The following is an 11,730-nucleotide window of genomic DNA, read 5'->3' as shown; positions in this document are numbered from 1 at the left end:
CCCTCTCAGGTTTTCTCCCCAGAATAAATCCACTTTATTAAATTCACTGGCTGACATCCGTATGCAAATTTCTGCAAGCTCACTAGAAGCACATTATTCAAATAGCCTCTGGTGCTCTTTACTGTGTTAAGCAGATGAAGACAGAAACAAAAAAAGACAAAGTACCTATATTTGCATTAGCATTTTGCACATTCATTTGTGAAAGGTTTGGTGCTAACCCTATGCAAACCAAAGCACAATCCACTCCTAAAAACTAATGGAAGACTCCTGAGGATACTTGATTTGCCTTTCATCCTTATGTCCTGGCAATTACAGGAAGGATCAGCTCCAGAGGCACACCTTACAAATGCTAAAACAAAGCCTACACTAGTTCAGTAACAAGGCTTTCTTCCACACATCTTTTTATAGCATGCTGTTGTTGATGGGGGGGGGGGTTAATTGTTTTTTATCTCCTCTGACTTTTTACTGATTATGGACTGTGCACAGATACAGTAAAGAAGAATTACTTGAAATAACATTCATCAACTGCTGTTCTAGAAAGGAAAGAGACGACACTGGGGTTTTTGAAAGCTTCTAGTGGGGCCAATTCACATAAATATACCTGGAAACTTAACCTAAATTTCTGTTTTACTAGGCCACTTCTACGCTTCACTTGACATGATTTTGCTTCCAGTTCCTTGTTTCTGTTAATGTTTGCCCCTGTCTGGCCCTATGTGTGCAAACTCATAAAGTCTCCAGTTAGTGAGCACATTCCCAAGGTAGCTGTCAGCCTGCCTCTCTCTGTCCTCGTCAAAGTATGGAGAAACTTTCCCAGAGGTTATTTGCTGTGTACTTGTTGCATCCCTTCAGCTCTCATCTCTGGCAGTTATTGATTTCTCTGAGCCCTCCTGTCTGAACATGAGAGAAGCGTTGTGTACTACAGCTTGAGCTGCACTTGTTGTGACAGTCACATTTCTTTTGTTTTCTTTATTTGTGCAATTCTCAAAGATCTATTTGCTACAGACATGACAAAGCCCTGTGCAGGACAGCTAACCAGGATTTCTGCTGGTGTATTTCACCATCCCTAGGTCTTCATGCTTTATTTAGCAATTCCTTGACAATCATGGCAGACTATTCTGCTTTGTCATTAGGCTACCATGCAGAAACATTTCATGCATTGTTACCATAATCTGAATGTGCTAATCCCTGACAAACTTTTTGCAAAGCTGCAACCTAAATATAAGCAAGATAACATGTACAATTGCACATGGCAGTATATACATCAGTCTCTCACACGAATATTTATTTTCCCTAACAAATACCTCTTCTTTTGTCTCACATCGTATAATTATATTCCCACAGCAGGTTTAGATGTTTTTTTACCTTCCTGGATTCTAGTTAATGTCTTCTCATACCTCCCCTTCTCCACTGCATTTACGCTTGATTAGAATACAGGTTTTGTTGCTTCACGCTTAAACATACACACCAGTTAGAGCCCATCCAATTCTTCTTTGGCAGACATGGTAAAAATTAATATGAATTTTGCAGTCTTTACTCTGTCCTCCATTTCCCTAATTTTCTTTCTTCTGATCCTCCTGTATCTGCTTTGTTCTTTATATTTATCATGTTGTAATTCAAGATAATAAAAACAGGAATGAAAACATAGCTACTATTGGAAGCAAGTAATTCCATTACACTGTTGCTGGCACTGGCCCAGCAAACTCACTGATGCAATTTTCCTTGAGTGAGCACTTGCACTAAAGTCAGTAGGAACATTTCCATTAATAAAGTTACATCAGCAAGTGTGTATCTTGAGGACGAGAGCTGCAGACACATATCCAGCTCTTAGGGTTGTGATAACACGCAGATTAAGGTAATGTTCTTTGGATCAAAATATACAGACCTCATCAAAATCAAGGACTACGACCTGGGTACTTTCCTTGCTCCCTAACCAGTGGTATAAGGGTTTCTTTCTTTCCAAGAAAGTATTTCTCATGAGCAGGGTTACTAATGTATCCCTGAGCAGCCTTGTTACCATTCTTCATTTGAGCCTGTTACTTGCCATCTTGGCCACGAATATCAAGAACACATCTTTCCTACCATCACCACCATTGCCCTGGTAGGCTATTATATTCTCCTTTCCCCTTCCTGCACTCTTCCCTCTTTTGGTTACACAATTCTAACTTGCTCAAGCTTTCCTTCTCTCAGTGCAAGGTCTCTGTTCCTGTTGTTGCGCCTGCCTCAAACCTTCTCCAGCTGGTCTGTAATTCCCTTGAAACCTGGCACCCAAACAGAATATTGCAGTTAAAGCAGTTCTGACGAACAGCTGAGTGACTTCACACAGGCTATCCTGCTTATACTGTCCTATACAGCATTTCTCTCTTGCAAGAGCAGCGTAGCATTGCTCCCTTACCTTTGCTCTGCCCGTAACCCTTAGATCCTTTCCAACAGGACTGCAATTTAGCCAGTGGTATCCTGTGACATGTGCTGGAAGCTGATTGAACTTTGCTTGGACAGGAACATTCTATTTGTCTTCATTGCATTTTCACCCTTACTGTTCACCTGAATTGTTAGTGTGAGCCCTCTTTTTCTGACCAATAGTTGAGGCTCACTTTTTGTTAGGATTGCTAGCTCACCCTACACCAGTAAGGGCACAGTAACTGGTGTAGTTTTCTTTTGCTCCATGTGAAAACTTCTTTTAAAGTTTATAAACCAATGGATTTGCTCCAACTGCCACTGAAGCTAAGGGGGAGCTTTTTTGACTGATTTAACATCAACAATACTGGGCTTAATATGTATTGCTATATTTAAGCATTTCACCTACGTACTCAGATGTACTCCTTGAGTGGGTGGAGGAATCCGATAGTGATTAAAATTCAGGGTGTGTCCCAGCCCGCTGATCAGTGTACTAGTATGAAGGGGAATTCTTACTACTGCTAAATCCTGAAAGCTAATGACTACCAGATGCCTACTCCCTTAATCAAACTATTACCGCTGAAGACAACAACAGAGGTCAAGCCATCCCTTCACTGGGCCCATTTTCACAAAATGTATTTGAAAGGCTCAAATTTGACCTCTCTTCCTTCCAGGCACACAGCCTAACCTCAGTTAAAATTTAAAGGAAGGATGAAACAAACCCACATTCTTGTCACCCACCTGGAGGTGAATCATCTGTCATTTGTTACCACACAAGGAAGAAGAGCTGCACGTTCACAGGGGGATAAGTGGCAGTGACAGAGGTTTGAAAGAGCCTGTAGAAAGCTGGGGGAATTAACGGCGAGACAAGTTGCAGGGAACAAGGAGGCTGGGGAGAGAAAGCATGGCAAAGGAGGGGTGAGGAAGTAGAGACAGATGGAAGAACAGTCCAGAAAGCGATATACATAGGTGTCAAAATGTTTCTCTGTGATTTTTCTGGGTAAATCTTTCAGGAAATAAGCTCTGCAGGGATCCCCCTTGTAGGGTTTCACTACAGCCATCACACCTGTCCCCTGAAGTTATACCATGCTGCCAATTTCCTACATCCCAAAAATCTTGAATGCCTAAATACAGAGTTAGTACCATCCAAAATGAAGGACTGAACAACATTAGGACCTGCAAACTCCAACATCACAAGCACTGGTTGTACAGTGGTACAATTTCTAACAGCTCCCATTTACAAGGTTAAAGAAATAATAATGATTCATGAGACTGGCTGACACCTGGAATGATTTAATCAGGCCATCCTTAATGTAAATGACATTGACTCACATTTCGAGATGTAGGTGGAACTGGCAATTGACTTTTCCTCATAATTGTCTTAACTTGCTTTGCTAGTTAGAAATAGTTTTGTAGGTTATATTTCAAATCTGGTAATCATTAGAGGTACATTCTTTCCATAGATGTTTGTATTTATAGTCAATGGGAACATCTAGGACAGAATTTGACCTACAAACTTACATATGTAACAGCAGCCTAGATAGAAAAATCTGTATTTAAGTCTGAACCAGAACTAAAGTAAGATTGCTTGATATATACATACAAAATTAAAATATGAATGCACACATTGGGACAGGCACATGGGGACAGCCCCCCCCCCCCCCCCAGTATTTCTGATTACTTCTCTTTAAGTGATCTTTTTATCAATATTTAATACAATGATATTTTCACAGGTAATGGAGGGAAAAAAACCTTTTAAGTGTTAGGATTAAAAGAAGATTGGAATTCTCTAAAAAGTTTAACAGAAAATAACATATGGAAAGGAAGAAAATTATGACGTACTGGTCACCCTCCTCTGGTTTTTCATCCAGCTGAGTTCATAGTCTTTGTCTCTTCTTTGCCTTCCTCCCTACCTTTCCTCTCATCCAAAACATGCTGAGACCATGCCCCTCTTTCTGGGTATCTGCCTGCTCCTATGGACATATTCCAGTCCCTTGCCATTAAAAAAATTCTCCATGATGTTACTGTGATGCAAGCTGACTGTAGTTAAGCTGACTGCAGTGGAATGTCATGACTTTGACCACAAAGATTTGACCCAATTACTGTGACCTGACACACTTGCAATCTAGTACAGCCTGAAGTCTCAGAGCAATACCCCCTGAAACCACTAGAGACTTGCATGAAAGCTGGAACCAAGCAGAACAAGAGTGAATTAAACCCAGGAGAAAGGCATTCAAAAAACCCGTAATTATAATGTATAGTTTGTTAATACGTGCTTACTTTGCCTGTTAGAAGACAGTAGGCGAGACGTCCACATGCTTTTTAAGAACAGAAGTCTTAATCCAGGAGGAAGTGACAGAGCTGAGTATATCCTCTTCTGAATATGTGTTCAGCTATCAGAAACATAGTGCAATCTGTGAGCTGATCAGTCTGTGGTGAAGCTCCACTGCCGTGCAAAGTGGTGGTAAGATGGTGTGCGGTACTTGACCAGGTCCATGCAGCGTTTCGCAATTCTTACCATAAGAGTGAGGGGTTACACTGCAGTAGCTGAGACAGCTAAAAGGGGAAGGAAGGTAAGGAACATTTCAAGTGGTCAGCCGTTGTGCTTAAGAACCACATCTGCAAATCTTACACAGCAGGGTTTTTTCAGGTGATTTTGCAACATTCATAATATAAGGAACTCTTGGTTTTGTTTTTTCCCCACTTGTATAGTACCTATAGATCAGCCTTTACAAACTTCTTCCCCACCCCTTTAAATACCAAAGCAACATTTCCTTGCTCTGTTAGCACCATGGAGCAGAACATTGCACTGATATGGAACACTTGTACCTTACTACAACCATGCTGAAAGTCACAGTATTTATTCCTTGTAAGTCAAGCAACAGGTAGAAGATAAAGCAAAAAAAACTATCAAAGTGTCAAATCTCACTAAAAACAAACAGAAAATAAAACCACCACGTCAAAAAAAAAAAAAAAAAGCACACAGCAAGCTACTTGGCATTGCTTACTGGTTTTGTCTGTAAAAGCTCCTGAAAGCTGCGTGAAGAAACTTAGGAAATATCACTCCATAATAGTCAGGATCTCATCTGGTGTAGATTCTCAGCTCTGTGTAGGGCTACACTATGTTCTTGCATGGATACCATTCAGAATCCTGCATAATTTTTGGACTTGTTTTTCCGTTCTGTCAGTACTACTTTTCTGCTCTTGATGCTGGAAGACTTCCTAGCTTGGACTATGAACATAAACCAACCGTATAAAATCATAACAAGTTCCACTTAGCTCTGTAACCCATCACAGACAGTGGCCTGCAGGGATGCTGAAGAAGTGGTATAAGAACAGGATGGAAATATGAAGTAATACAGTAATACTTCCCCAAAACAAGCTCTCAGACTCAAATGTCATAGTTCAGAGACTGCTTAATTTAAAAAAAAAAAAAAAAGTAGTCCCTGTGCAGTGCCAATTACCAGATGCCTTCCTCACTTTCCAGTCTTACAAAAGCTGGCGAGCAAAGCTTCTGTTTCTACATCTTATTTTTGTCTCCTTCACTACCACTGTGAACCAGAATTCCTAAACTGAAAACCAAATCACATGTTATTTTTGGAAAAAATTAATTATCCAAATGCAAGAATATTCTTTATAGAAGTGAGCAGCTCATCATCTTTATTCCAATACAGAAGCCACAGGAAACCACATGATCAGATTTTGCAAGCTAGGATCTAGAACTAGACCTAAAATTAATGACTTGGGGCCTGTCTATGAGGCCAAATTAACTGTCAAATTACCTTGTAACATACTATTTATTCCAAGTTCATTGCTTGTGTGTAGATATAAATGTGTACTGTCTAGGACCTTGATGAATGGTGACTAAATGTACCCTGTAAATTCAGTCCTGAATAAGTTTTTCTAATCAAATCCTTTGTTCTGTCAGTACATTCCAGGAAGTGATTTCTGTCCTTGGAATAGTCAAAACATGTTATTGTGACTCTGCATTAATTATTTTTCCCCAGAATACTGTATTCTATGCTCTTAGAAGAAAAATCTGCATCTCCAGTGGAAAAGTGGACTCAAACAAAAAGGTGGGCTTTGCTGTGACTGCTATTATTGATAATAAATAAATTAATTATAAATTATAATATATAATTATAAATAAGTTTTGAAAAAGAAAATAATATTTTTAGGTAATATTCTTAACTGGACTAATCTGATATCCCAGTGTTCAGAATAAACACTTAATTCTTTCCAGAAGTGACTAGCATGCAGGCAGGGAGAAGAATGGGAACAGCACCTTTAAAAGCAGTGATCTCTGACAGTACTTCGGGGGGGTGGATACTGAGGTGTGGAATAGCTGTAGGAGAAAAAAATCATGAGAGGGTCCTTAACTTTTCAGGCACAGATCAGAGAAAAAAAGGCAAGTCCAAACATCTTCACAGAAAACATAAAAGAACAGTAGTAAATACAGAGGCAGCAGCAGTGAAGCAGCCAGGACACAGGCTCCCAGGAGACTTCCCAGCCGCAGGGAACAGCTGCAGGGCTTGCTGCTCCCTCTGCTGGAGCAGGAGCATCCCAATAGATCCACAAGAGACTTGCTGGTTTGACTCGCTTGTAAACCCACAGCAAATCTCTTGAACTAGGAAGTAAAGAATAACGCAGGGTTGATTACCGTTGCTGGCTTACTATCACAAGGAATTTTTAAAGGAGTGCATATATACTTGAACATGCAGATGAAGGCAGACAGGAGAGCACTATTTCATTGCTCTTGTTTTGAGAAGAAACAAAATAAGGCAGACAAGTTGAAACCTGTATTTTTCAAATTGTATCAGGTCAGTCAAACTGGAACATAGGAGAAGCAAGCAGACCTTTTCAGTGTCATGTAATACAGAACAGCTCTTGGTTTATGACCCTTGCTCTAGGACAGATTACTTGCCATCCTTCCTGTAGCCATGGGTAGAGAAAAGCACCTGTCTTTGTGAACTGTATGTTCCTGTTGAGCACAGCCTGGCCTTAAATACTACTTGGCTTACGAATAAATAGCCTATTCTCACAGCAAACAGAGTAAACCCCTCCTAAAGTATTTTCAGGTTAATACAACGTCATGAGTTATTTAGTGTTCATGTTGGCTAACGTAAGTCATAGTAGCATGATGCATAACATCAAGAAACCATGACTCACTCACTGACACAGCTCTTCTCTTGCTTGCAATAGTTTGTGGCTGAGGTTCCTCTTTCTCTCTTGTAGAATTAACGTCCTTTGGGCTCCGTGACACCCCATGTGACTTCGGACAGATTGCAGGATCTTGCACCTTGCAACTCAACTTTCTGTCTGCTAGGCAAGAGTTGAGAGCCTGACTCCTTCATGCCTTTTTATGACTAGCTTTACCTAGCTTTGGTGAGGAATCTGCTGCCTTCTATATGTAAACATCCGACATCTGGTACAAACACCTCCAATTTTAGCTGAACTTTATAAGCATATCAGTAAAAGAGTAAAATATTTTACTAAAAACTTAGCTAGATGTAAGTTAATTGATTTTGTGGTCTCCCCAATTTAAACAGCTTCTCGTTTTTCAGTTTTCTGTCATCTTAGTGAACACCTTGGTCTGCTGGTGATCACCTAACAAATTCAATGGAGGAAATGGAAACCAAGCTCTGCAGCAGCAACAAAGTGGAAGCTTTCAGAAGAGAACTACCATACCACATAGGAGAAATAGATTTCACAGCTTCTGGGAAGAAACGTGGAAAGGTACAGCTCAGAGGAGTTTTAACCCTTCAACACTATTGCTGTTGTTCAGCTGTTACTTCCTAACATTAAATATAGACACTGTAATAGTGAGGGTCAACGTGCCACAGTGTGAGGCACCACATTGTACTTAAAGTGGGGACCACACCCTCCTGAACATGAACGTGATTTAAAATAATGCCTATTAATATAGAGAAATCAATCACTTAACTTGCACTGGCATGCTACAATTACAGCTGAAAAGTTTTCCTTTAAAAAGAAAAAAAAAAAAACATGTGCCCAGCTTCCTTTGTTTTGCATCATTTCCCAGTTTTAACCTCTTTCTGCCAAAAATTAGTCACCATGGATTTCAACATACTTTTGAGCTGTTTCAAGATTCTCCTTAAAGTTCCCTCTCCCTGTTCCATTAATATGTAGAGAAGAATATATATGGACAGACCTACCTCCTCACTAGTCTCTTGCATGCATTAATGCTAGACCTCAGAATTCCTTTCGGATCAGAAATCTGCCTTAAAACTTTATGATGAAAGAAAACCTTAAGCACAAAGCCAAAATATATACAGAACAGGAAGAAGCAAGAGATTCATGTAACATAGCCTTGAAAAACAGACATGAAATCAGGCAAATATTTCAGCTAGTGCAGCCAAGAAATTTGTTGGCTTTGCTAGACTGCCACAGAACTGAAGACAGTTCAAAAGGAATAGCAGCATTAAAGGAGAGCGTGATATGTCATTCTGCAACAAAGAATTAACCCATGGAACTGACCCAGTTAGCAAGATGACAATTATACAGAAGCCTGCTAAATCCACCCTCGTCTTTAGTTGTCAGGTCTTACTCAAATAAATTTTTCTTAAATAACCAAGTCGATGATAAATTTCCCTCTGCATTCACCATGAGCAATATCTCTACTGCATCCTACTGCTCATTGTTATTCAGTGATTTTTTTGTTTTGTTTGTTGAAGTTTATTAAGGTCCTGAGTACCATTCATCCTGGAATTATATTTGAAGTTATGCTCAACAAATGGAATCTACCTGCTCCCAATTTGGTTGTCTCTTTAGTAGGGGAAGAAGAAAATTTCCAGATGAAGCCTTGGCTACGAGACACCTTAAAAAAAGGACTTATAAAAGCAGCTCAAAGCACAGGTTAGTGCTTTAGGCTTTAAAGAAGGAATTTACATTGCTACTGGATTCTCACACCTAGCATCCAATGATCTTTTAAAGTCTATAGGCCTGCTCACATGATTATTTTTGGAACTTTAAGGCTTTGCTGAATGCCACCTACGACCTGTATTTAAATGGCTTTGAAAGTGGAAGTTATTGTATTAGAAATAGCAAAAATAAATTATTTCAAACCAAATTACTCTAGGCAACCATTCTTGAAGTGTAAAATTACCTGGCATTATTCCCTCAGAGATGACACTAGAAAGACAGCAGGAGATAGGACCAAATACACTGTCCCTCTTTGGTGCCATAGCAAAATAATTCTTAAAGAGAGCATAGCAATTTGACTTCAGCAAGGGCAAATTTATGCCAAACCCCAGAATTCTTGTTCTCCCTATTCTCACTTTGTAGCTACCGGCTACCAATCAAAACCATGTTACAGTACTTTTCATTTTTTGAAGATTGTTTTCTTCAAATCTAAGAGTTGAACAGGCTTTGTTAGTAAAACAGCCTATGATTAAATTCAAGTTTAAACATAAAGACCTTGGTAACGTATAATACAAAATAAGTAATCTCAGTTTCTCCCTGGCTGTTCACATGAATGACAGGAGTAGTGAAAAACATTTAAAAATAAAACCAAACCAATATCTGGGAACATGCATGGAAGTGGCTTTCATTTAAGATTACTTTTTTTTCACCCCCATAGCTTTATGAAAATACCTGCAATTGAAGTGAAAATACTTAAGCATTTCACAGCAAGCTCCTGATTTAGCTTCACTGGTCCAGATAAGATTATAACAGTTCTGGTTTTGTAATGAAACAACCCAGTACCATTGTTCTTGTTGGTACTTTTGTACCACACAGACATTCTCTATCTCCATCTGCCTTCTCTACTTAAAACTGGACAGCAGTTCAGTCTCCAGTTTCTTTGTGTTAAATATTTGAAAAACGTCCATTAACTGTTTACTTAGGGTTCTCCAAATTCTTTGTCACCATAACAATACTGCTGTAAATCCTACTCTCCAACACACACAAGAACAAGAGAAAGAATGCCAGGTTAGGCAGGTTATGCCAAGCTCTTCTGCTACCAGGTGATTGCATGGGACTGTTCAGTTCCCAGTTCAAGCCAACAACTTCCTCCACCCTGTCTCTCTGCTTTTCCTTGTGCAACAATCAGACCTGCTCGGTGTAGCGATGTTTCTGCTCGTATTTACAGGCAGTGACTTGACTGGACACAGCATTCTTGATGGGCATACTGACATCACAATAAAGATGGCAACATTGTATCACACGATACATGAAGCATGTTTGCTTGGGCATATAAACTTCTTGTTTTCTGTGTTAAAGTCTTACATACTTTGTATGTATTTTAATTCTAAAAGTTACAGTCCATCAAGACCTGTCTACGGTTTATCTGTCTAAACCCCAAAAAACTTAAATCCACTAATGCAAGTAATGTTACTTGACACAGAAACAGGTTCAATTATAAAGAAATTATCTAACTATTTTTTAAAAAATAATTTCAGGTGCCTGGATTTTTACCAGTGCTTTACGTGTAGGAATAACAAGACACTTAGTGCAAGCAATCCGAGATCATGCACTGGCTAGTACTTCATCCAGAGTAAAAGTGATTGCCATAGGAATAACTTCACTCAGAAAAATTCAGCACAGAGAAATTCTGGACAACACGAAGGTATTTTTTGCTTATTCTACTCGTGAGATAGGATTGTTCACAAGCAACCTGCACTTTTACCAAATCTGGAAGTAGTAGGCAGAACAATATTGATCTAATTAAAAACAAGAGTGGGGTTTAAAGGGTGTGTTGGGGGAAAACGGAAATAAAGTGCAGGAAGAATTGTTAGATCATAAAGATTCCGCGCCCTGCGCGCAGTATGCTTGGCAGCGATTCTGCGAACACCCAGCAGGTGCCAGCATTAGACACGAGCTCGGCCAGCAGGGTAAGGGTGAACCCAAGGGAAAAGTCATGCACCAGAAGGTACCTTAAACATATTTTTTTTCCCTTGTCCACTTCCTGCAGAAGCACTTACTCCAAGCTATTTCGTAAATACTGTAAAAAGTATATTTTCTAGTATGGAATACAAGCCATAAATATTTCAAGACCAAGTTTTCTTAAGTAGTCATTGGTGTCCATTACACAAAAACTTGCTCAAAACCCCAGGCCAAAACCACTAGCCATGCAGGGTTTTGTCTAGTTATTGGGAGTTCTAAGGACTTCACAATGCGGGGTGAAGCAATCAGAGTTTCCAGGGGGGATCACCACAAACCCAAACAAACAAAAACCTCCCCCAACAAAACAATTGCTGAAAATGTCAAGACAAGATGATGCTGAATTGGTCTGGAAGTGGAGAGAGAAAAAAAAAATAATTAAGGCATGACCTTCTTGTCCACTGGATATACAGTCTGTCCCAAGCAGACTATTTT

The 11,730-nt window shown here is 39.6% G+C and overlaps 1 protein-coding gene across 1 annotated transcript in view; it reads left to right on the top strand.

Moving 5' to 3' along the window:
- Positions 1-5,055: 5,055 nt before the first annotated feature.
- The window catches only part of TRPM5 (transient receptor potential cation channel subfamily M member 5), a 44,072-nt gene continuing 37,397 nt past the window's right edge, over positions 5,056-11,730 (top strand). The window contains exons 1-3 of the mRNA XM_080405278.1: positions 5,056-8,130; positions 9,090-9,270; positions 10,815-10,981. Coding sequence (XP_080261404.1) covers positions 8,014-8,130; positions 9,090-9,270; positions 10,815-10,981 — 465 coding nt within the window. The 5' untranslated portion in view covers positions 5,056-8,013. The remainder of the gene's footprint in view (positions 8,131-9,089; positions 9,271-10,814; positions 10,982-11,730) is intronic.

This window comes from Falco punctatus (genome assembly GCF_963210335.1).
Source record: "Falco punctatus genome assembly, chromosome: 10".
Classification (NCBI taxonomy): domain Eukaryota; kingdom Metazoa; phylum Chordata; class Aves; order Falconiformes; family Falconidae; genus Falco; species Falco punctatus.
This window is presented reverse-complemented; position numbering and strand designations above follow the sequence as displayed.